This window comes from Pelophylax lessonae (genome assembly GCF_965119305.1).
Source record: "Pelophylax lessonae genome assembly, chromosome: 6".
Lineage (NCBI taxonomy): Eukaryota > Metazoa > Chordata > Amphibia > Anura > Ranidae > Pelophylax > Pelophylax lessonae.
The window spans coordinates 311,254,608-311,278,790 of NC_138773.1; the positions used below are offsets into that span (position 1 = coordinate 311,254,608).

Genomic DNA, 24,183 nt, shown 5'->3' on the forward strand with positions numbered 1-24,183 from the left:
CTGACTTGGTGGGGAGGCTTCTATTGTGAAGGGGGTGTCTCTAATGTGAAGGGGTGATTTCCAGTGGTTTGGGGGGATTTCTGATGTGATGAGGGGGCTTCTGATATGAATGGGGAACTTCTCATGTAATGGGGAGGACTTCTCACGTGATGGGGGAAATCCTCATGTGATTGGGGGACGCCTCACGTGATGGGGGGCTCCTCATGTGATGGGGGGGGGCTTCTCACATGATGGGGGGACTTCTGATGTAAAAGGGGACTCTTATGTGATGGGGAGGGGGCACTTCTCAGCTGTTGGAGGGACTTCTCACATGATGGGGAGGCTTCTGATGTGATGGGGGCTTCTCAAAAGATGGGGGGCTTCTCACGTGATTGGGGGGGAACTTCTCACATGATTGGGGGGACTCTGATAAGATGGGGGGGACTTTTCAGCTGTTGGAGGGATTTCTCACGTGATGAGGAGGCTTCTGATGTGATGGGGGGGCTTCTCAAATGATGGTTGTCTTCCTAAATGTTGGGGGGACTTCTCATTTGAAGGGGGACATCTCACATAATTAGGGGGGACTTCTCATGTTATTTGGGGGGACTTCTCACGTGATGGGGAGCATCTGATGTGAAAGGGGGAATCTGAAGTAAAAGGGGGAATCTGGATTGATGGGGTAACTTCTCAGCTGTTGGAAGGACTTTTGAGGTGATGAGGAGGCTTCTGATGTAATGGGGGGCTTCTCAATAGATGGGGGCTTCTTAAGTGAAGGAGGGGACTTCTCACGTGAAGGATGGGGACTTCTGATGTGATGGGGGGGGGGAACCTCAGCTTTTGGAAGGACTTCTCACGTGATGAGGAGGCTTCTGATGTGATGGGGGGCGTCTCAATAGATAAGGGCTTCTTATGTGAAGGAGGGGACTTCTCACGTGATGGGGGGGGGACTTCTAATGTGATGGGAGGGACCTCTCATCTGTTGGAAGGACTTCTCACATGATGAGGAGGCTTCTGATGTAATGGGGGGCTTCTCAAATGATGGGGGTCTTCCTAAATGTTGGGGGGACTTTTCATGTGATGGGGGCCATCTCACGTAATTAGAGGGGACTTCTCATGTTATTGGGGGGAACTTCTCATGTGATGAGGGGGCTTCTGATGTGAAAGGGGGACACTGATGTGGAAGGGGGGCTCTGGATTGATGGGGTAACTTCTCAGCTGTTGGAATGACTTTTTAGGTGATGAGGAGGCTTCTGATGTGATGGGGGGGTTTTATAATAGATGGGGGCTTCTTAAGTGAAGGAGGGAACTTCTCATGTAATGGGGGGGGCTTCTGATGTGATGGGGGGCTTCTCACATGATGGGGAAACTTCTCATGTGATGGGGTGGGACTTCTCACGTGATTGGGGGGGGGGGGGGACTTCTCAGGTAATAGGGACGGGCTTCTCACATGATTGGGAGGGGACTTCTCACATGATGGGGGGGGGGGGGACTATAATGTAAAAGGAGGACTTCTCATCTGATGGGTTGACTTCTCATCTGATGGGGAGACTTCTCATGTGACTGGGGGCTTCTGATGTGATGGGGGGGGGGGGGGCTTCTTAGAGTTTTTTCATTAAATGTTTTTCATTCGTTATGAAAACTGTTTTATTTTTTTCGTCCTGTGATTATTTGTAAAACATTTGATGTGGTCTCGTACTAAAAATTTTGGAGACCCCCAACGTACAGGTATGGCCCTGTAATGTACCCCAAATACATGGAACAATGAGACACCAGGGTCCCTTAGGGTTCCTGTAAATCTAATTGAAGGCTGCAGCAAGCTATAGACAATGTTCAGGTCTGATGTTTAGGGGACAACAGGTGCCAGCATACCCTGACTAGGCACCGGAGGTTCAGTGGCTCAGTAGGTAGGACAGGTACACTGCAGCACTTCGGTCCTGGACTCCTTTTCAGCAAGGACCACTACAGTATCTGCATGAGGTTTGTTGAGATTCTGTAGATTGCTCCAATCATCTCCTACAGCCCGTACTGATACTTGTCTCTCTCCGGGATGGTCCCTAGTGATAGACATTAATGGAAATGGTCTATTATTCTCCGTAAAGCACCGATGAATTGGCCCCCACTCTACACATGAATAGAATTGACCATAATTCCCACATCCAGGAAGACACACTTAGGGAAGGTCGGCACTCACCTTGTCGCTCCGACACAGGCGAACAGGAACCAGGCAGTTGAAAACATATTTCCCCCATTGCAGGAGCCACGCGAAGCACCGTGTCAGCCGCGTCATTCTAACAAAAGATCGCTTTTTTTTCCCCCAGCGTCGACCGATCCGCCCGCACAAGTCCGCGTCCGCTGGCTAAGACCACTCCAGCCCAATGGCCCCGAAATGTGTCTTCATCCTCGTCAAGGATGATTTAGGCATTCAGAGCTGTCAGCAGACTCAGCAATCCCGGGAACGACACTGAAGTCCAAGATTCTGAGCCCGGGAGGGGCGCAGACCTGTAGCGGTGCCTGCTTCCCACGCAGTGACGAGCGCAGGGTGCCGTGCCATGACAATGCCAGGCAAGACGCGGTCTGAGGATGGGAAGACTCAATGACAACCGGAGTGCCAGCAATGGGATGGAAAGCGTCTGAGCTCCGCAGTGTGTGTGGTTGTGCGGAGCGTGCCCCCCCCCCCATCCCCCCCCACCCTCGGTCGCTCTGCCACATACTCCGCCGCTGAATGTGCCATGAATTTTTATAAGCACTCTCCGTTATTATTATCTGCAGGGAGGGGGAAGGGGGGGGGGCGACGAGCGGCTGCTCCGCGGTAGAGCACTAGGACAAATTAGATGGGGACGGCCGGGGTCATGGATCGCCGCGACCTGCTTATTTGTGATGCTGGCCGAGATCCAACTTATCCAAATACGGTGATCCGTGCCAGGAAACAAGAAACAAGTGACAATTTTTGTTACAAAGCGCTACATTTTGGTACAATCAGAGACTACGCTGCTGAGGCTACACACGCTTGTGTGCGATTTTTCACACGCAGTTTTAAACAACCAAAACCGATATTCCAATTTTCAGTAGATGCTATTAGTTAGGCCTCATTCACAACCGAGCGTACCAGGACGTGCACGTGTTTTTTTTTTTTTTTTCACGCGTTGAGCCTAGGTCAGCCTATTCACTTAAAGAGGAGTTCCGCCCCCCCCCATGAAAAAATACCGTAGCTGCTGACTTTTAACCACTTTACCACCAGAGGATTTTCCTGCTTTACGTCCAGGCCACTTTTTGCAACTTGGCACTGTGCGAATTTAACTTACAATTGCGCGGTCATGCAAAGCCGTACCCAAACGAAATTTACGTCCTTTTTTTCCCACAAACAGAGCTTTCTTTTGGTGGTATTTGATCACCTCTGCGCTTTTCATTTTTTGCGATATTAATAAAAAAATAGCGAAAGTTTTGCGAGAAAATTAACATTTTCTACTTTGACAGTTAAAAAATATCCAATATAGTCAATGTTTGTCATATATTTAGGCCAAAATGTATTTAGCTACATGTCTTTGACAAAAAAATTCTCAATGAGCGTATTTTTAACCGCTTTAAGACCGGAAGATTTTACCCCATTCCTGAGCAGGCCATATTTTGGGATTCGGCACTGCGTTACTTTAACGGACAATTGCGCAGTCGTGCGATGCTGTACCCAAATTAAATGTATGTCATTTTTTTCCCCACAAATAGAGCTTTCTTTTGGTGGTATTTGATCACCTGTGCGATTTTTACTTTTTGCGCTATAAACAGAAAAAGGGCGACAATTTTGAAAAAATAACAATATTTTTCACATTTTTTTATATGAAATTCCCCCCCAAAAAATGTAAAAATCTAAATTTTTTAACATTTTAGGCCAACTTGTTTTCTGCTACATATGTTTGGTAAAAAAAATCGCAATAAGCGTATTTTGATTGGTTTGCGCAAAAGTTATCGCAGCTACTAATTACGGGAAAGATTTATGTCATTTTTATAGTTTTATTTTTTTTAACTTTTAACTTTTTTAATGGCGGCAATCTGCGATTTTTTTTTTGCGGGGCTGCGACATTGCGGCGGACAGATCGGCCCCCTAACTGACATTTTTTACACTTTTGGGGGGACCAGTGACATTACTACAGTAATCAGTGCTATACATATGCACTGTTACTGTAAAAATGACACTGGCAGGGAAGGGGTTAACTTTATTGGTGATCAAGGGGTTAATGTATGCCTAATGCTTACTGGCGTGTGTGGGGGGAGGGGATTGTGTGACACAGGGACAGATCGCAGGTTCAGCTATGCTGAATCCTGTAATCTGTCCCTGCCTGTCACATAGGAGATCCGCCCGCTTTGTTTACACAAGCGGGCGGATCTCCTCACTCGATCCCTGACGATCGGGGAAGAGCGGCGGTGATCATTGCCTCTCCTCCCCTGGCCCGACTCCCGCTGTGTCTGAATACAGCGGGAGCGAGCCTCCGGCGGCGCGCGGTTGCCCCCGAGAAGGGCAGGAGTCCAGCGACGTAGGTCTTTGTCGCTGGACGATAACGAGCCACTTTGCCGCAGTACCAGCTCAGTGAACGGTCGGCAAGTGGTTAAATAGGAGAACTTACCTGTCCAGCGTTCCCGCGATGTCGGCACCCGCAGCGGATTTTCGAATCTGCTCTCGGGTGCCGCCGCCGCCATCCAGGGTAAGGAAACCTGGCAGTGAAGTCTTTCAGCTTTACTGCTGGTTCTTTACTGCGCATGCACAGTAGAGAACCAGCAGTGAAGTAATTGGCCTGGCGGCGGAGGAAAAAGGAGGGGGCTGAACTTTTGAGGGACAGCTCCAAGCCGCTGTCTCCTGGAAGTGGGGAAGGGTACCTGTTAAAAACAGGTACCCGTTCCCCCCTTCCCCCTGAAAGGTGCCAAATGTGGCACCGGAGAAGGGGGGAGGAAGCATATAAGCGGAGTTCCACTTACTCACGCTTAAAGTGGTTGTAAAGTCAGAAGGTTTTTATATGAATGCATTCTGTGCATTAAGATAAAAAGCCTTCTGTGTGCAGCGGCCCTTTTTGCCCCCCCCCCCCCTAATACTTACCTGAGCACCATGTAGATCCAGCAAGTGCTAGATTGCACATGTTTGCCCGTGTTCCTACTTGTTTTGTGAGTACAATGTGTATGCTATTTTAAATTAAAGCGGTTGTAAACCCAAAATGTAAAAAAAAAAAAAAAACACCTGCAAGACAAAGGCATAATGAGCTAGTATGCATCGCATACTAGCTCATTATGTATTACTTACCTTAGAACGAAGCCCGACACGGACCCCCGGAGATCACTGCGGGCGCCGCCATGATCCCTCGCCGTCTCTTCCGGGTTTGGCGGCTCCGGCGCTGTGATTGGCCGGAGCCGCGATGACGTCACTCCTGCGCATGATTTTCCGGCAAGCTCCCGGCAAGCAAAACTGAAGGTCCCCCCGGACCTTCAGAGCGCATGCGCGGCTCACTTGAGCGGCTGCATGCACTGCAAATATCTCCTAAACCGTGCCGGTTTAGGAGATATTAATTGTACCTACAGGTAAGCCTTATTATAGGCTTACCTGTTGGTAAATGTGTAAAAAAGCGGGATAATACCGCTTTAATAGGTTGTTTTAAAGATAATGCGCTAGGCTGGTGTGCCCTCTGTCCATTCCTTCCTTTTTTAGAGTCTGTTTTGGTTACCACGACCTGTTTAGAGTGGCAGCACAGCCGAGACTACGTCCATTCAACCTGAATCGCATTCTCAGGATACCCGTTTCAAGATAACCCCTCAAGCGCAGGAGTCATTAATCTTTTGTACTTTTTATATTTACCCGCTTCCTGACCGTATACTGTACATATACAGCAGCAAAACTGCTCCCCTGTGCAGAATCACATACCTGTACGTGATCCTGCACTTCCGGGTCTGGGGCGCGCACGCGTGATTGGATGATGGAAGCTCTGGAGCAACTGCACTTTGCAAAGTGCACAGTCTATTTGCCTTTAGTAAATCAACCCCAATATATTACCAATTTTTTAAAGGAGTAAATACTGTAGATACCCAACATGTCAATCCTTAAAATTACATAAAACAAACTTTGGTACCCTTTATTTTCCATAGGCGATGGTTTAAAAGCCCTTACAGGTCATCAGTTAGGGTTACAGTATCTCACAAAAGTGAGTACACCCCTCCCATTTTTGTAAATATTTTATTCTATCTTTTCATGTGACAACACTGAAGAAATGACACTTTGCTACAATGTAAAGTAGTGAGTGTACAGCTTGTATAACAGTGTAAATTTGCTGTCCACTCAAAATAACTCAACACACAGCCATTAATGTCTACACCGCTGGCAACAAAAGTGAGTACACCCCTAAATGAAAATGTCCATATTGGGTCCAAAGTGTACATATTTTGTTTGGCCACCATTATTTTCCAGCACTTATTTAACCCTCTTGGGCATGGAGTTCACCAGAGCTTCACAAGTTGCCACTGGAGTCCTCTTCCACTCCTCCATGATGACATCACAGAGCTGGTGGATGTTAGAGACCTTGCGCTCCTCCATCTTCTGTTTGAGGATGCCCCACAGATGCTCAATAGGGTTTAGGTCTGGAGACATTCTTGGCAGTCCATCACCTTTACCCTCAGCTTCATTAGCAAGGCAGCGTTCATCTTGGAGGTGTGTTTGGGGTCATTATCATGGTGGAATACTGCCCTGCGGCCCAGGGGCTTCAGTATGTCACAGTACATGTTGGCATTCATGGTTCCCTCAATGAACTGTAGCTCCCCGGTGCCGGCAGCACTCATGCAGCCCCCGGACCATGACACTCCCATCACCATGCTTGACTGTAGGCAAGACACACTTGTCTTTGCACTCCTCCCCTGGTTGCCACCACACACGCTTGACACCATCTGAACCAAATAAGTTTATCTTGGTCTCATCACACCACAGGACATGGTTCCAGTAATAAATGTCCTTAGTCTGCTTGTCTTCAGCAAACTGTTTGCGGACTTTCTTGTGCATCATCTTTAGAAGAGGCTTCCTTCTGGGACGACAGCCATGCAGACCAATTTGATGCAGTGTGCAGCGTATGGTCTGAGCACTGACAGGCTGACCCCACCCCTTCAACCTCTGCGGCAATGCTGGCAGCGCTCATACGTCTATTTCCCAAAGACAACCTCTGGATATGACGCTGAGCATGTGCACTCAACTTCGATGGTCTGTTCTGAGCGACAGGCGAGGCCTGTTCTGAGTGGAACCTGTCCTGTATGGTCTTAGCCACCATACTGCAGCTCAGTTTCAGGGTCTTGGCAATCTTCTTATAGCCTAGCCCATCTTTATGTAGAGCAACAATTCTTTTTTTCAGATCCTCAGAGAGTTCTTTGCCATGAGGTGCCATGTTGAACTTCCAGTGACCAGTATGAGAGAGTGAGAGCGATAACACCAAATTTAACACACCTGCTCCCAATTCACACCTGAGACCTTGTAACACTAATGAGTCACATGACACCAGGGAGGGAAAATGGCTAATTGGGCCCAATTTGGACATTTTCACTTAGGGGTGTACTCACTTTTGTTGCCAGCGGTTTAGACATTAATGGTTGTGTGTTGAGTTATTTTGAGGGGACAGTAAATTTACACTGTTATACAAGCTGTACACTCACTACTTTACATTGTAGCAAAGTGTCATTTCTTCAGTGTTGTCATATGAAAAGATAGAATAAAATATTTACTAAAACGTGAGGGGTGTACTCACTTTTGTGAGATACTGTAGGTGCCTCTGATGTATGTGGGGGCAAGGCAGCCTCAAAATCTTTTTTTGGAGGGGGGGTCAAACTACAATATGGAACGTGTAGTGCACACTGTGTTTTCATACTTAGCCACCTCCAATGTGTGCATTCACATTCATATGTGTGTGTACCTGGGTGGCGTCGCAGTAGAGCTGCACAATCCTGGATAAAATGAGAATCACAATTTTTCTTTTAATTCAATAAAGTGTATTTTTTCCCAAAAAAACTGCATTTTTGAAAGACTGCTGCACAAACGCAGTATGATATAAAATATTGCAACGACCCCCATTTTATTCTCTAGGGTCTCATATATATATATATAATGTTGGGCGAAAGTAATTTCCTAGCAAAAAATACTGAATTTAACTTTTCCCGGTTCACATATGTGCTATGACAGACATTGCATGTGATTCGAAGCGCACTGCTCTGAAAATCACATGTGATGTCTGTGCAATGCGAATTCAGATTGTATGGCTGAATTTGCACTGTATGAATTGTAGAAATGCCGGAATAAGATTGTGGGATTGAATTGAGATCACGATTTTTTAACAATGAGTGCCAGTTTACACATATGCTATGTCAGGCAGTGGCGGCCCATCCATTGGGGGGGCAGGGGCACCACCCCCCACGTCCATGCGTCCGGGCCCCTAATCTACATACAGGGCGCTGGTCACATGGATTCCAATGGGTTTTTTGGGGTTTTTTTTTGGAAGAACGTGATTAGAGCCAGAGGCTGTAATAGGCTTCACAAAGGGTGGGCTCGGGGTGCAGAGCACTGTGCCCTGAGCCCACCCAGTTGTGTGACAATAGCGAATGCATATTCGCTATTATCACACTGATTCTCCTCCCAGCCAATCAGGAAGCGGGTCCTGAGATCTGTTTCCCGATTGGCCGAAAGGAGAGGCCATGCTATTGGCCAAGGAGGAGGAGGAGGGAGGAGACACAGGGGAAGCCGCCGCCGGGGGAAGCCGCCACCGCTGCCTGCCCTCCACGTCAGTCCAGGGTGAGTGAGCCTGGGGGGTGGGTGGTATGGTGTGTGAACTGGTGTGGTCCGGGGGGGGGGGGTATGGTGTGGTCCGTCTGTCGCCCGCCCCCCCCCCCCTCTCCCATCGGGCCCATGGAGCACCAGCCGCCACTGCTGTCAGACATCACATGGGATTCACAGCGCACTGTTCTGCAAATCACATGCAATGTCTGTCTGAATTCGCATCGCATTCGGACACAACTCACACAGGACCCTTTTTTGGGTCCGCACCAAAATTGGTAACATGGGTGTTCACACCAATGCGATCCGATTCATGTCCGAATTGACAGTTTGCACTGCAATATGCAAACTGATCTGGGGGTGTCATTAAGTTTGTATTGACACCCCCCAGCGATTCGCATATGGCATGTGTGAACTGCCTGCGAGTCGAGTGTAATGCAGGAACCCGCAGTGAATTTGCAGGGTTCCCGCATTGCATATGTGTGAACCGGCATTTAATCATGCAATTCTACGTAGCAGTCACAACATTTTTTGTTGGGTGGTGCCCAAGTTCAGCCACCCATTGTCGTTTATCAGAAAGCCAACAGTAGGTCACTGTGTGTGTGTAACCCCACCCCCGTCACAAACGTAAGCCTTACATAGATGGCTATAAAGGGTTAATTATTGAAGAGTCCTTCTTTAGCTCCATGTCATCAGTCTGCTGCAAGCAGCAGGAAGCATTTCCTCAGTCTCCTCTCCACCAGTCATCAGACAGCGACACTGTAACTTTGTAACATAATAAGTCACAAGGTAAGTGGCTCTAGCAGGGGGCTGATGTGGGTCAAAGGTGTGAACACAGCTAAGGACTGCACAGGCACCCAGAATTACATGACCTGGCCATTTTCTTTCCAGCCTCCCAGATCACAAGGGAGATGCTGACACTAAATGATGCATGAACAAAGATGGCGCTGTCCTTCTGGAGAAAAAAAAAAGCAGATGAAGGCGTTGCGGGGGCAAGTACTGTGGTCTCCTGCTGCCATTGCAGAGTAATAAGCAGTGGAAAATGAGGAATAGTTGTGGTTTTTATTGAAAGCTCTGACACTGAAGCATAAAGTTGCATGGAGCTCTAGACACTCTCCCCTATGCTGGGATCCTGCAGAGAGTTATTCAGCATGGCAGCATGTGCTCTAGCACATTATGCATTTACTTTGCAGGGGAAAAAAAAAGGAAGAGTTTACTTCCTCTTTAAGTAACGGTTTGTTGAGCTGCAGTGATTACGGCCCGGGAAATATAATGAGGCGCTCTTGGCCACGACGGATACATTTATTATCCTACTAATAATTGCGCCTTGATAAATATCATGCAGCCTAAATATTATTGCTCTGGCAAGCGATGACACCCACAGACTGCCAACAGGCTGAAGTCTTCTTCTCTCCTTAGTCATCCGTCATGGAGGTATTCACTGATAGAACCCGCAGATTTCACGCCTCGCTCTCCGACGCAACCGGGGGGGTTGAGGCTCGGCCGGGGCTTGGCCTGTGCCCAAGCACAAGGATACTCATGAAGGGTACGCTGGTGCTGCGGAGACCGGTATGATGAAGAGATAAGCGGCCTGCTGCAGAGTAGTAATTAGTATATTTCATTATAGGAGTGTGCCTGGGCCCCCTGTTGGAGGGCCAGAGGGGGGGGGGGGGGGTGAGGCTCGGCCGGGCGTTGACAGTGGGGTGGGGGGAGAGGCTTGGCCAGAGGTTGGCCTGTGCCCAAGCACAAGGTTACTTATGAAGGGTATGCTGGTGCTGCGGAGACCGCTTTGATGAAGAGATAAGCGGCCCGCTGCAGAGTAGTAAATAGTATATTTCATTATAGGAGTGGACCTGGGCCCCCAATTGGAGGGCCAGTGGGGGGGAGGGGGAGGGGAGGCCAGGGCTTGGCCTGTGCCCAAGCACAAGGATACTCATGAAGGGTACGCTGGTGCTGCGGAGACCGGTATGATGAAGAGATAAGCGGCCTGCAGCAGAGTAGTAATTTGTATATTTTATTATAGGAGTGGACCTGGGCCCCCACTTGGAGGGCCAGTGGGGGGGAGGGGGAGGGGAGGCTAGGGCTTGGCCTGTGCCCAAGCACAAGGATACTCATGAAGGGTACGCTGGTGCTGCGGAGACCGGTATGATGAAGAGATAAGCGGCCTGCAGCAGAGTAGTAATTAGTATATTTCATTATAGGAGTGGACCTGGGCCCCCACTTGGAGGGCCAGTGGGGGGGGGGGGAGGCCAGGGCTTGGCCTGTGCCCAAGCACAAGGATACTCATGAAGGGTATGCTGGTGCTGCGGAGACTGGTTTGAAAAAGAGATAAGCGACCTGCTGCAAAGTAGTAATTAGTATATTTCATTATAGATGTGGGCCTGGGCCCCCGCTTGCAGGGACAGTGAGGGGGGGGGGGGGGGTTGAGGCTCGGCCAGGGGTTGGCCTGTGCTCAAGCACAAGGATACTTATGAAGGGTATGCTGGTGCTGCAGAGACCGGTTTGAAGAAGAGATAAGCGGCCAGCTGCAGAGTAGTAAATAGTATATTTCATCAAGGGGGGTGGGCCTGGGCCCCAGGTTGGAAGGCCAGTAAGGGGGGGGGGGGGTGTTGAGGCTTGGCCAGGGGTTGGCCTGTGCCCAAGCACAAGGATACTCATGAAGGGTACGCTGGTGCTGCGGAGACCGATATGATGAAGAGATAAGCGGCCTGCTACAGAGTAGTAATTAGTATATTTCATTATAGGAGTGGGTCTGGCCCCTGGTGGGAGGGCCAGTGGGGGGAAGGGGGGGGGTTGAGGCTTGGCTGGGGGTTGGCCTGTGCCCAAGCACAAGGTATACTCATGAAGGGTACACCGGTGCTACGGAGAACGGTATGATGAAGAGATAAGGGACCTGCTGCAAGGTAGTAATTAGTATATTTCATTATAAAATAGGGCCCCCTTTTGGAGGTTGGAGGGGCGGGGAGGGGGGGTGGGTGATAGAAGAAAACGCATGCCTTACTATGTGGTAACGCATGCCTTACCGTGCAATTTACTGCAAAGCGCATTACATGCATTGGCCCAATTCATTTTATCAGCCAACCTTGCCGACACACATGCGTTGGAGTCTAGCACTGAACAATGACATGCATTGTGGTGCAATGCATTGCCAAAAAAATGGTGCAAGCACCCTAGGTCCCTATCTCACAATCATACATAAACATACCAGGGCCAATTAACCTACCAGCATGTCTTTGGAGGGTGGGAGAAAACCCACGCAGGCACAGGGAGAACATGCAAACTCCATGCAAGTATTGTCTATGTTGGTTTGCAAACCGAGAAACCCCAGTGTTGCGAGGCAGGAGTGCTACCACTATACAAATGCAATATATTGTCAATACAGGATAAAATTCACTAACACGTTTCAGCCATCTGGCCTTAGTCATAATGTGCTATGACTAAGGCTTGATGGCCAAAACACGTTAGAGTATTTAATCATGTAGTGACAATGTATCTAATGCGTTTTGGCCATCAGGCCCTAGGCATAGCACATTATGACTAAGGCCAGATGGGTGAAACGTGTTAGTTTATTTTATCCTGTACTGACAATGCATTGCATTTGCTTAGTGGTTTGTACTCCTTGCCTGCTGGCCGAAACATGTTAGTATATGCAATCGTGTAGAGATAATGTAAGCAACCTTTGTTCGGGCCAGCAGTCAAGGAGTGCAAACCACTAAGCAAATGCAATCCAAACTGCTCATCCATGACCAGTGGGGGAGAAGTCTTCAGTGTCTCCACGCCTTCACTGCTGCACCAAATAGGGCATTTTTTTTAGCTACAGGATAAAATTTATAAAGTGTTTCAGACATCAGGCCTTAATCATATTGTGCAGTGACTAAGGTCTAACGGCCGAAATGCCTTAGTACATTGTCAGTACAGAACCAAATGCACTAACGCATTTTGGCTATCCCGCCTTAGTCATAGCACATTATCATTAAGGCCTGAAGGCCAAAACGCGTTTCAGTATTTTCTTCTGTACTGACAATGTAGCTAATAAAAAAAATGGCCTTATTTTGGAGTGCCTTGTTATATTATGTAGGCTGCAGCAGTGAAGGTGTGGAGGCACTGAGGCCTGGGCACTGATTTATCCTTCTCCCCCCACTTGTCACGGTTGAGAGGTGTAGATTGATTTTGCTTCGTGGTTTGCACTCCTGCTTGGTTGCCACATGCGTTTCGGCCATCATGCCTTAGTCATAGCACATTATGACTAAGGCCTGATGGCCAAAACACGTTACCATATTTTATCCTGTACTGACAATGTAGATAATAAAAAATTGCCCTTTTTTGGAAGATACCTAGTTGCCAGCTATCCTATTATTTTTTCTGCAGCAGTGAAGGTGTGAAGACATTGAAGCCTGGACCCTGGTTTTTCCTTCTCCCCCTAACTCGTCACGGATGAGCAGTGTGGATTGCATTTGCTTGGTGGTTTGCACTTTTTACCACGTGGCCAAAACATGCTTGCATATTTTATCCTGTACTGACAATGTAACTAACGTGTTTCGGCTATCAGGCTTTAGTTGTAGCACATTATGACTAAGGCCTGACAGTTGAAACATGTTAGCATATTTTACCCTGTGTTGACAATGTATCTAATAATGTTTCTAATAAAAAATTGCCCTATTTTGGAAGCTACCAAGTTACTGGCTATCCTATTATATATGCTGCAGCAGTGAAGGTATGAAGACACTGAAGCCTGAACCCCGGTTTTTTCCTTTCTCAACCAACTGGTCATGGTTGAGTGATGTGTATTGTGCTTGCTTAGAGGTGTGCACTTCTTTCCTGATGGTTGAAATGTGTCAGCATATTTTATCCTGTAGTGACAATGTAACTAACGTGTTTCGGCCATCAGGCCTTAGCTATAGCACATAATGACTAAGGCCTGAATGCCGAAACGCGTTAGCGTATTTTATCAAAAACGTCACTAATAAAAATTGCCTTATTTTGGAAGCTACCGAGTTGCTGGCTATCTTTATTATGTATGCTAATTACTAAGCCACTGTGCTACCCAATATGGGAATCAAGGGCCTGAAAACCACAATAAATATGTTTACATGTTTGATAATTATTTGTATTTGTAATTATATATATTATTAATAATTTGCAATTATTTGTAGAAGTCTTTAATTTTACAAACATTTAATGCAGGATTTTTAACAAGTGCACACTTTGCGCCAACAACTCTGGGCCGAAGGTCTCGATCACCATTGTCACTTTCTTTAGTGGAGTTTTTGAGTATTAAGGAGGTTAAATTCTCCGTGGGGTTTTCATTGCTGGAGAATATGTAAAAGATGAGAGCGCCACCTGGAGGAAATCCAGTAGAATGTCATTTTCTATGACAGGAAGCCAAAAAAAAGGTCTGAGAACTCCTTCATCAGGGCTGTGATTTTAGGTATCAGTGGGTTATTATTATAAGAAAAGAAAAATAAGATAATGTGGGTTTGGATTAGTGATCGACCGATATCGTTTTTTTAATGCCGATACTGATATTTTGCTCATCAGATATCGGAATTTTCGGACATGTAAAAAAACATTTTTTTAAATTTTTTTTTTCCAAAGGTACCCTTTCTCTGCATTGAAAAGTATTCAAAACGCCAAGTTGGCTGTTTGAATGCTGTCAGTTTTTTTAATTTGGCGCCGAGTACAAGGAAGTGATGTCATGACATCACTTCCGGGTTTTTTACATGGAGACCCGATCAGAGCCGAATGCAGCTTTGATCGGGTCTTCTCTTCGGCGGCAGTGGAGGTAGGATGCCCGGGTCTCCCGGTGTGACTGGACACCCAGGCAAGCAGCGGAAGCGGCGGGAGGGGGGGACGTCCCCTCCCGCTCCTTGTAATGACAGCCGAGCCGCTTCTCAGCCGCATCGGTTGTCATTACAAGTCAGCCGACCGTCGGCTATGGACGCCGGTACGGGAGTGATGCCTCTAGCTGCAGGCATCACTCCAGTACAAGCACTTTCCGAAATATCGGTAACCTCATGGGCCGATTCCGATATATCGGGGAAAGTGCATATCGGCCCCCCATATATCAGTGTTGCTGATAATCAGTCGATCCCTAGTTTGGATCACCAACCAGGCAGGGCTTTTATTGCAGTCTGTGTCCCCATTTGTGAGATTTCCTCTCACTTCCTGTCCCAGTGACACCCTGTCTCCAAAGGGGACTATGACAGCAATAAAAGAAAACGGCTTCTTCCGGCAACTTTGTGTATTTTTGTTGTATTAGCGCTATGAGTCGTATTATTAAATCCTGGGCGGTAAGATGAGCGCTTTGATGCCGGAGTCCACGGAGAAAAGCCTGCTGCATTCCATCGGCATTGAACAAGTGATTCATAAACTACAATGTTTTCCTGAGGCTGAAAACACATCCCTGCTTTCCTCAGCAACACCTCGTTAATCGTTAGCTGTGCGCTTGTAAACTTTAATGGCATTGCGGTTCATCTGAAAAAAAAAAAACGAAAACACACAGACCCACGGGCCCTCCTGAACCCTCCGACCCAATCCGATATGCTAACTCCGTCAATCCTGCCCACCATGGATTATATTCATTAACCTCACATCTGTGGACACACTTATTGAATAATCCCCTCTGTATATTAAGGCTCCATTCACACTTGTGCGATTCGACTTGCGACTTTAGATTTTAAAAGTCGCATAAAAAGTCCCCCCCCCCCCCCAAATCTTTTTAATGGCATCTGTTCAAATCGGTGCGGCTTAACCGCTTAAAGACCAGGCCTATGTCTGACATTTGTTGCTTACAAGTTAAAATCAGTATTTATTGCTAGAAAAATACTTAGAACCCCCAAACATTATATATATATATATATATATATATATATTTTTTTTTAGCAGAGACCCAAGAGAATAAAATGGCAGTCGTTGTAATATTTTATGTCACACTGTAGTTGCACAGCGGTAATTCAAACACAATTTTTTTTTTTTAACCACTTGCCGACCAGTCACGTTGACTGTACTGCGGCAAAGTGGCTCGATTCCGTCCAGCGACGTAGACCTACGTCGCTGGACTCCTCCCCCTGTAGGCGGCGCTCAGGCGCGCTCCCGCTGTTTTCAGTCACAGCGGGAGTCGGGCCAGGGGAGGAGCGGCGGCGATCGCCGCTGCTCTTCCCCGATCGTCGGGGAATCAAGTTTGGAGATCCGCCCACTTGTGTAAACAGAGCGGGCGGATCTCCTAAGTGACAAGGAGTGACAGATTGCAGGGTTCAGCATAGCTGAACCTGTGATCTGTCCCTGTGTCACTCAGTCACCTCCCCCCACACACGTTAGTAAGCACCAGGCATACATTAACCCCTCCCTCTCCAATAAAATTAACCCCTTCCCTGCCAGTGTCATTATTACAGTAACAGTGCATATTTATAGTACTGATTACTGTAGAAATGTCACTGGTACCCCCAAAAGTGTCAAAAATGTCAGTCAAGGGTCCGATCTGTCCGCCGCAATGTCGCAGTCCTGCAAAAAAAATCGCAGATCGCCGCCATTACGCGTTTAAAAAAAACCACCAAAAATGACAGAAATCTTTCCCTTAGTTAGTAAACGCAATAACTTTTGCGCAAACCAATCAAAATACGCTTATTGTGATTTTTTTTTACCAAACATAGGTAGCAGAAAACAAATTGGCCAAAAATTTAAAAAAATTTTGATTTTTACATTTTTTTGGGGGGGAATTTCATATAAAAAAATGTTAAAAATATTGTTATTTTTTCAAAATAAACACTTTTTTTTGTTTATATCGCAAAAATTAAAAATCGCACAGGTGACCAAATACCACCAAAAGAAAGCTCTGTTTGTGGGGAAAAAAAGGACGTAAATTTCGTTTGGGTACAGCGTCGCACGACCGCGCAATTGTCAGTTAAAGTCGCACAGCGCCGAATCGCAAAAAGTGGACTGGACGTAAGACAGCAAAATCCTCCGGTGGGAAAGTGGTTAAATACACTTCAATGAATTTAAAAAATGGAACAGTAAAGTTAGCTCAATTTTTTTTGTATAATGTGAAAGGATGATATTACGCCGAGTACATAAATACCTAACATGTTACGCTTTAAAATTGCACACACTCGTGGAATGGCGACAAACTACGGTACTTAAAAAGTCTATAAGGCACCAAACCCCTCCTCTGCACTTGAAAGCATTCAAAACGCCAAGATCAAGATTTTTGAATACTTTGGATTTTTTTTTTAAACTGGCGCCATTGGCTGCTGGGTAAACCGGAAGTGACATTGTGACTTTGCTTCCGGGTTAGTAAATTGGAGACCCGAGCAAAGCCATTTCCGGCTTTGTTCAGGTCTCGGCTGGTAGCTCAGGTCTCCTCAGGGAGAGCCTGGGCGAGCCATAGAAGGTGGCGGCGGGAGGGGGGGGATGTCCCCCCACTGCTTCTAAAAGCAATCCAGCGGCTAATCACTTTTTAGGCTCTGTTCACATATAGGCGTTTCGGATCATAGGCAGAATTGCCGCGATTCTGCCCGCGATTCCGAACCATTGCAAGTCGCCGGGGGCCCGACCGATTCCCGTGACTTGCAATGGCACCCCAAACATGGCGCGATTTTGCTGCGATTGTCACCCAACGAATCGCGGTAAAATCACGCAAATCGAATCGCAGATTTGCAGAACTTCTTTTGGGCGTCAGGTGTCCCGTAATTCTTTTTGCATAATTTTACCGCGATTAGTCGGGCGACAATCGCGGCAAAATCGCGCCACGTTTGGGGGGCCATTGCAAGTCACGGGTGTCGCTCGGGCGTCCCGCGACTTGCAGTGCTAAACTACGTCAAAGCCGCAACGTATATACACGTATTGCGGTCTTGAAGTGGTTAAAAACCCTCCGATCAATTATTATTGAAACCATTGCCAATTGTTTTGCCAATAGTTAGCCAATTTTTATTAAAGACAATGCGATCTAATAGTAGCGAATATAACGTCTACACAGAAGCACCGCTACGATAAGAGCCGGTTCACACTAAGGCGATCCGACTTCGAGGGGCGACACTGTGCACCGCGACTTCGGCGCGACTTGCAGGGACTTCACATAATGGAAGTCTATGCAAGTCGCTCCCAGGTTGCCCCAAAGTAGTACAGGACCCTTTTTCTAAGTCGGAGCGTCTTGTGTCGCTCCTATTAGAACGGGTCCTGCACTACTCAATGGCGAGCGACCGACCGCGACTTGTCAGGCTGAATGGGCTCTTAAACTATTGCATGCAAAGTCGCATCCAGGTGTATATAAACACCAAACAATAAATACATGAATGAAAAGTCCCTTGTATTCCAAGGTCCCGAATGCACGTCACCACAGAGGGAAACTTTCACTAGAAATCTTCTTCTACCCAACATAAATGAGTCACTCCAAAATGAAAAGAGCCCTTGTAATAATCCTTCCGGGTTCCAGGAGCTTGGTGCGGGCTGGATCGGGGGCAGCTGGTGACGCATCTCGTCCTCTCCTTCCTCAGGGATCTACAGAGTGTGGCTCCGAAGCCCCCCCACCCTCCTGTCCATCATGACTTCTGCTGCCAGACTCATCCACCTTACCAACCGCTCAGTGTCCACCATCCCTCTATGCCAATTCCTCCACTGGCTTCCCATCACCCAACAAATTAAATTCAAAACATTAACAATATAATCCAAAGCAATTCACAACCCTGCCCATCACCAATCTTATCTCCAAATATCACCCAACCCGTCCTTTCCACTCCTCCCAAGACCTCCTGCTCTCTATCTCCCTTGTCTCCTCCCATGTTCTTCTCCAGGAGTTCTCCTTTACCATCCTCTGGAACTCTCTACCTCAATCCATCCAGCTATCTCCTAGTCTGGCTGCCTTAACCGGTTGCCGACCGCCGCACGACTATATACTGCGGCGGTCAGCCCCGGCCAGGCAGAGTGACGTATCGGTACGTCACTCGCCTGTCACTGACTTGCGAGCCTATCGCGGGCGGGCGCGCGCCCGCCGAGGCGCGCGCCCGCCGCGGCTCGTTCACAGGCAAGTCAGTGCGTGTGACCGGCGGACTCGATGTCCGGTCACACTGCGATCGCTCCTGTGAAGGGAGAAAGACAGAGCAGCTTGTGTAAACAAGCTGCCTGTCAGTTCTCCCTGTGTAAAAGTGAAGATCTGTCCGTTCTACTATGTAGAACGGTTGATCTTTGCTTTTACACCAATAGGAATGTCCCTACACAGTTAGAATCACGCCCCTAGGACACACTTAACCCCTCCCTGTCCAATAAAGTTAACCCCTTCCCTGCCAGTGTCATTTTTGCAGTAACAGTGCATATGTATAGCACTGATTACTGAAGTAATGTCACTGGTAACCCCAAAAGTGTCAAAAATGTCAGTCAAGGGTCCGATCTGTCCGCCGCAATGTCGCAGTACCGAAAAAAAAATCGCAGATCGCCGCCATTACGCGTTAAAAAAAAAACACCAAAAATAACAGAAATCTTTCCCTTTGTTAGTAAACGCAATAACTTTTGCGCAAACCAATCAAAATACGCTTTTTGCGATTTTTTTTACCAAACATAGGTAGCATAAAACAAATTGGCCGAAAAATGTTAAAAAATTTTGATTTTTACTTTTTTTTTTGGGGAATTTCATATAAAAAAATGTGAAAAATATTGTTATTTTTGCAAAATTTACGCTCTTTTTTTGTTTATAGCGCGTGATCAAAAAATCGCACAGGTGATCAAATACCACCAAAAGAAAGCTCTGTTTGTGGGAAAAAAAGGACGTCAAATTCGTTTAGGTACAGCATCGCACGACCGCGCAATTGTCTGTTAAAGTCACGCAGTAAAAAAGCGCAAAAAAAACCCTGGTCCTTTAGCAGCCAAATCCTCCGGGGCTTAAGTGGTTAAAGAGGTTGTAAACCCACCTCACAAACTTTTACCTATAGGTAAGCCTATATTAAGGCTTACCTATAGGTGCTATAAATATCTCCCAAACTTGCACCGTTTAGGAGATATTTAGAGTGGATACTGCCGATGACGTCATCGGCGCAGGCGCTCTGAAGGAACGGCCACCCGTGCCGTTCCTTCAGAGCTCAGTGCCGTGAACGGCGGCTCCCACGCGCAGGCGCGGGAGTGATGTAATCGCGCCTCCGGCCAATCAGATGGCCAGAGGACGCGAACCCGGAAGCAGGACGGCCGGACATGTCGCCGTCCTGTCGCTGAGGTGGCGGCACGGCGAGGGCTTCGTTTTAAGGTAAGTACTACATAATGAGCTAGTATGCGATGCATACTAACTCATTATGCCTTTCTCTTTACAAGGCTTTTTTTTTCTCGTTTTTTTTTGGGGGACTTTACTTCCTCTTTAAGGCGTTTCTTGAAAACTCATCTCTTCAGGGAAGCCTATCACACCTGCTGTAGTATAACAGCGGCGGGCGGTCCAGAAGCGGTTAAACCAATATTTAAAAAACAAAAACAAACAACTAAACATAAAAAAAAAGAAAAAACAGTTGCCTTGACTTTCATTCATTAGTATGTGTAGCAAATAAAAACAGATTTGACTTTACAATTAGCAGTTACAAGGATTGCGGTCAGAGCTGGAGGGAGGAATGACCGGAGCTCTTTAGAACAGCACAATTAACCTTAATTTGCTTTTGCTTATTTTTTTTTTTCCTCTCTGATCTCTCCAGCCAGTGGAAAATTACAGCAATTATTCACCTCGTTACAAATTATTTTTTTTATTTAAATGTCTGTCTGCAGCCATTAGAGGAAGCCGAATAAACAGCAAGAGGAGTTTCAGACAAATAACAAAAAAAAAATGTACAATCGATACGAAGTATCAAAAGTTGTTTTCTTGTGTCATCTTTTTTTACTGCGGATCCATAAAGCCCAAAAGGCGCAGCCCTCTTCCCATCACTCCCAACTGTCCCTGATTTTGAGGGACTGTCCCTGATTTGGAAAACAGGCCCCCTTTCACATGGCTTTCCGATCCGGTCCACTGTCAGTTTTCAGGCGGACCGGATCGGATGCACCATGCGGCTCTATGGGACAGCGGATGTCGGAGGTGACGTGTCCTCTGACACCCGCTGCTATCCGATCCGATCCTGTCCGTGAAATCCAGACGGATGGAAACCCTTTTTTCCATCCGTCTGGAGGATCGGATCGGATGAAAATGGAGAGGCGGTCCATTATGATCTCCCATAGAGGAGAGCGGGGCTCTGACAGCTCCGTCTCTGCAAAGTAAGAGGGGACGGACCTGTCATCCGCCTGCTCAGCGGGGATTGGTGGATTGATCCCTGCTGAGAAAAACGGAGTCTGCCAGGCAGAAAGTACTTGTACTTAGGAACCTACACAAGTAAAATGGGCCTCGTACTTAGGGATCTACACAGATGCAATGGGCCCCGTACTTAGGGATCTACACAAATGCAATGGGCCCCGTACTTAGGGATCTACACAAATGCAATGGGCCCCGTACTTAGGGATCTACACAGATGCAATGGGCCCCATACTTAAGAATCTACACTGGTGCAATGGGCCCTGTACATAGGGATCTACACAGATGCAATGGGCCCCGTACTTAAGAATCTACACTGGTGCAATGGGCCCCGTACTTAGGGATCTACACAGATGCAATGGGCCCCGTACTTAGGGATCTACACAGATGCAATGGGCCCCGTACTTAGGGATCTACACAGATGCAATGGGCCCATACTTAAGAATCTACACTGGTGCAATGGGCCCCGTACTTAGGGATCTACACAGATACAAAGGGCCCCGTACTTAGGGATCTACACAGATACAAAGGGCCCCGTACTTAGGGATCTACACAGATGCAATGGGCCCCGTACTTAGGGATCTACAAAGATAAAATGGTCCTCGTACTCAGGAACCTACACAAATAAAATGGGCGCCGTATTCAGGAACCTACACCAATAAAATGGGCCCCAACCTACACAAATGAACTGGACCCTGTACTTAGGAATCTACACAGATGCAATGGGCCCCGTACTTAGGGATCTACGCAGATAAAATTGGCCCCGTAGTCAGGAACCTACACAAATAAAATGGGTCCCGTACTCAGGAACCTACACAAATAAAATGGTCCCCGTACTCAGAAACCTACAAAGATAAAATGGTCCTCATACCCAGGAACCTACACAAATAAAATGGGCCCTGTATTCAGGAACCTACACAGATAAAATGGTTCCCCTATTCGGGAACCTACACCTGAATACGCATACCCAACCTACGCAAATTAACTGGGCCCTGTACTTAGGAATCTACACAGATGCAATGGGCCCCCGTACTTAGGGATCAATGCAGATAAAATGGGCCCCGTAGTCAGGAGCCTACACCGATAAAATGGGCCTCATACTTAGGGATCTACACTGATAAAATGGGCCCCATGCTCAGGAGCCTACAAAGATAAAATGGTCTTCGTACTCAGGAACCTACACAAATAAAATGGGCCCCATATTCAGGAACCTACACAGATAATATGGTTCCCCTACTCAGGAATCTACACCGAAAAAATGGGCCCCAACCTACACAAATGAACTGGGCCCTGTACTTAGGAATCTACACAGATGCAATGGGCGCCGTACGCAGATAAAATGGGCCCCGTAGTCAGAAGCCTACACCGATAAAATGGGCCCCGTACTCAGCAACCTACAAAGATAAAATGGGCCCCGTACTCAGCAACCTACAAAGATAAAATGGGCCCCGTACTCAGGAACCTACAAAGATAAAATGGGCCCCGTGCTCAGGAACCGTCAAAGATAAAATGGGCCCAGTACTCAGGAACCTACAAAGATAAAATGGGCCCCATACTCAGGAACCTACAAAGATAAAATGGGCCCCGTGCTCAGGAACCTACACAAATAAAATGGGCCCCATACTCAGGAACTTACAAAGGTAAAATGGGCCCCGTACTCAGGAACCTACAAAGATAAAATGGGCCCCGTGCTCAGGAACCGTCAAAGATAAAATGGGCCCCGTACTCAGGAACCTACAAAGATAAAATGGGCCCCATACTCAGGAACCTACAAAGATAAAATGGGCCCCGTGCTCAGGAACCTACACAAATAAAATGGGCCCCATACTCAGGAACTTACAAAGGTAAAATGGGCCCCGTACTCAGGAACCTACAAAGGTAAAATGGGCCCCGTAGTCAGGAGCCTACTAAGCCAAAATGGGCCCCGTAGTCAGGAGCCTACACCGATAAAATGGGCCCTGTAGTCTGAAGCCTACACCGATAAAATTGGCCCCATACTCAGGAACCTACACAAATAAAATGGGCCCCATACTCAGGAACTTACAAAGATAAAATGGGCCCCATACTCAGGAACCTACAAAGGTAAAATGGGCCCCGTAGTCAGAAGCCTACACCGATAAAATGGGCCCTGTAGTCTGAAGCCTACACCGATAAAATTGGCCCCATACTCAGGAACCTACACAAATAAAATGGGCCCCATACTCAGGAACCTACACAGATAAATGGGCCCCATACTTAGAAATCTACACAGAGGCCCCCTGTGCCCCTATAGGGAGTCTCATTCGTGACCCTCACTCACCTGTTTGATGGTCACGTCATCGCCGGCAACATCCAATCAGCTCCCTGCAAAGTGACATTTCTCCTGCAATGTTTTCACTCCACAGGCTGAACCCAGACTGGCAGATCCTGCGGCACGGAGCGGAATCTCACCGCCTGGGATTAACGCTGATCCCGAGCAACACTTGGCACAGGCCCGGAGTGATCAGAGTGACCCCCGGTCAAGGTCCCCACCGGTCCCGGGGCCACCCACCCTGAGCCGTGCTCTGCCACAACATTCCTGCCCATACACTGGAATTTGCCGGTTGATGATTAACCGAGAGGAAGGATCAGATCCTCGATGTTTGTTTAATCTCCTCGTGCAAAGAGCAGAATGGGCAGTGACCAATGATTGGGGATCGCCTGTGAAAATGCTACTTCCGTGGCTGTCAAGGTGATCCCGCCACTTCATTACTTTCAAAGTCACTGGCTCTTTTAGGAGTTCTAATGTCAGTTCTTATCTGCATGCATAATGCCTGTCAGTGTCTCACAGCACAAAGGACAAAGGCAGCCAGGAAATGTGCATTTTCAGAAGAGGTCAGTCCGCATAATTCTCCTTGTACGGGGAACTTGTAAGGCCAGAGCTGCAAGCTCCTGGGCTGTCATCCTTATCCTTACTTCACTACTAAGGGGCCCCGTTTACGTATTGTGCAGCGCAAACGCGGGTTCCCACTTGCGATTTTAAAAGCGCAAATCACACACGTTTCTGTATGTCATGCATAGCGACAAACACGCATGGGGCAACCACGTTGTGCTCTCATGCCTAGTGTGGTCAGTTTTTAATGGGATAGCAGAGGGACTGGCAGGGACAACAGGGATTTCAAACAAAGGAAGCAATACAAAGAGAACAGGAGACTTTATAATATACATT

At 47.4% G+C, this 24,183-nt stretch overlaps 1 protein-coding gene across 5 annotated transcripts in view; it reads right to left on the reverse strand.

Annotated features, from left to right (window-relative positions):
• TNS1 (tensin 1) overlaps positions 1–24,183 on the reverse strand; it is an 805,414-nt gene that overhangs the window by 680,279 nt on the left and 100,952 nt on the right. Inside the window, exon 1 of one of the 5 annotated variants that reach the window (XM_082260248.1) lies at positions 2,171–2,461. The exons of the other annotated variants lie outside the window; for them this stretch is intronic. Within the exon in view, the coding sequence (XP_082116374.1) occupies positions 2,171–2,266 (96 nt within the window). The 5' untranslated portion in view covers positions 2,267–2,461. Of the gene's footprint in view, positions 1–2,170; positions 2,462–24,183 lie in introns of those variants that run through there. 5 annotated transcript variants of the gene reach the window in all.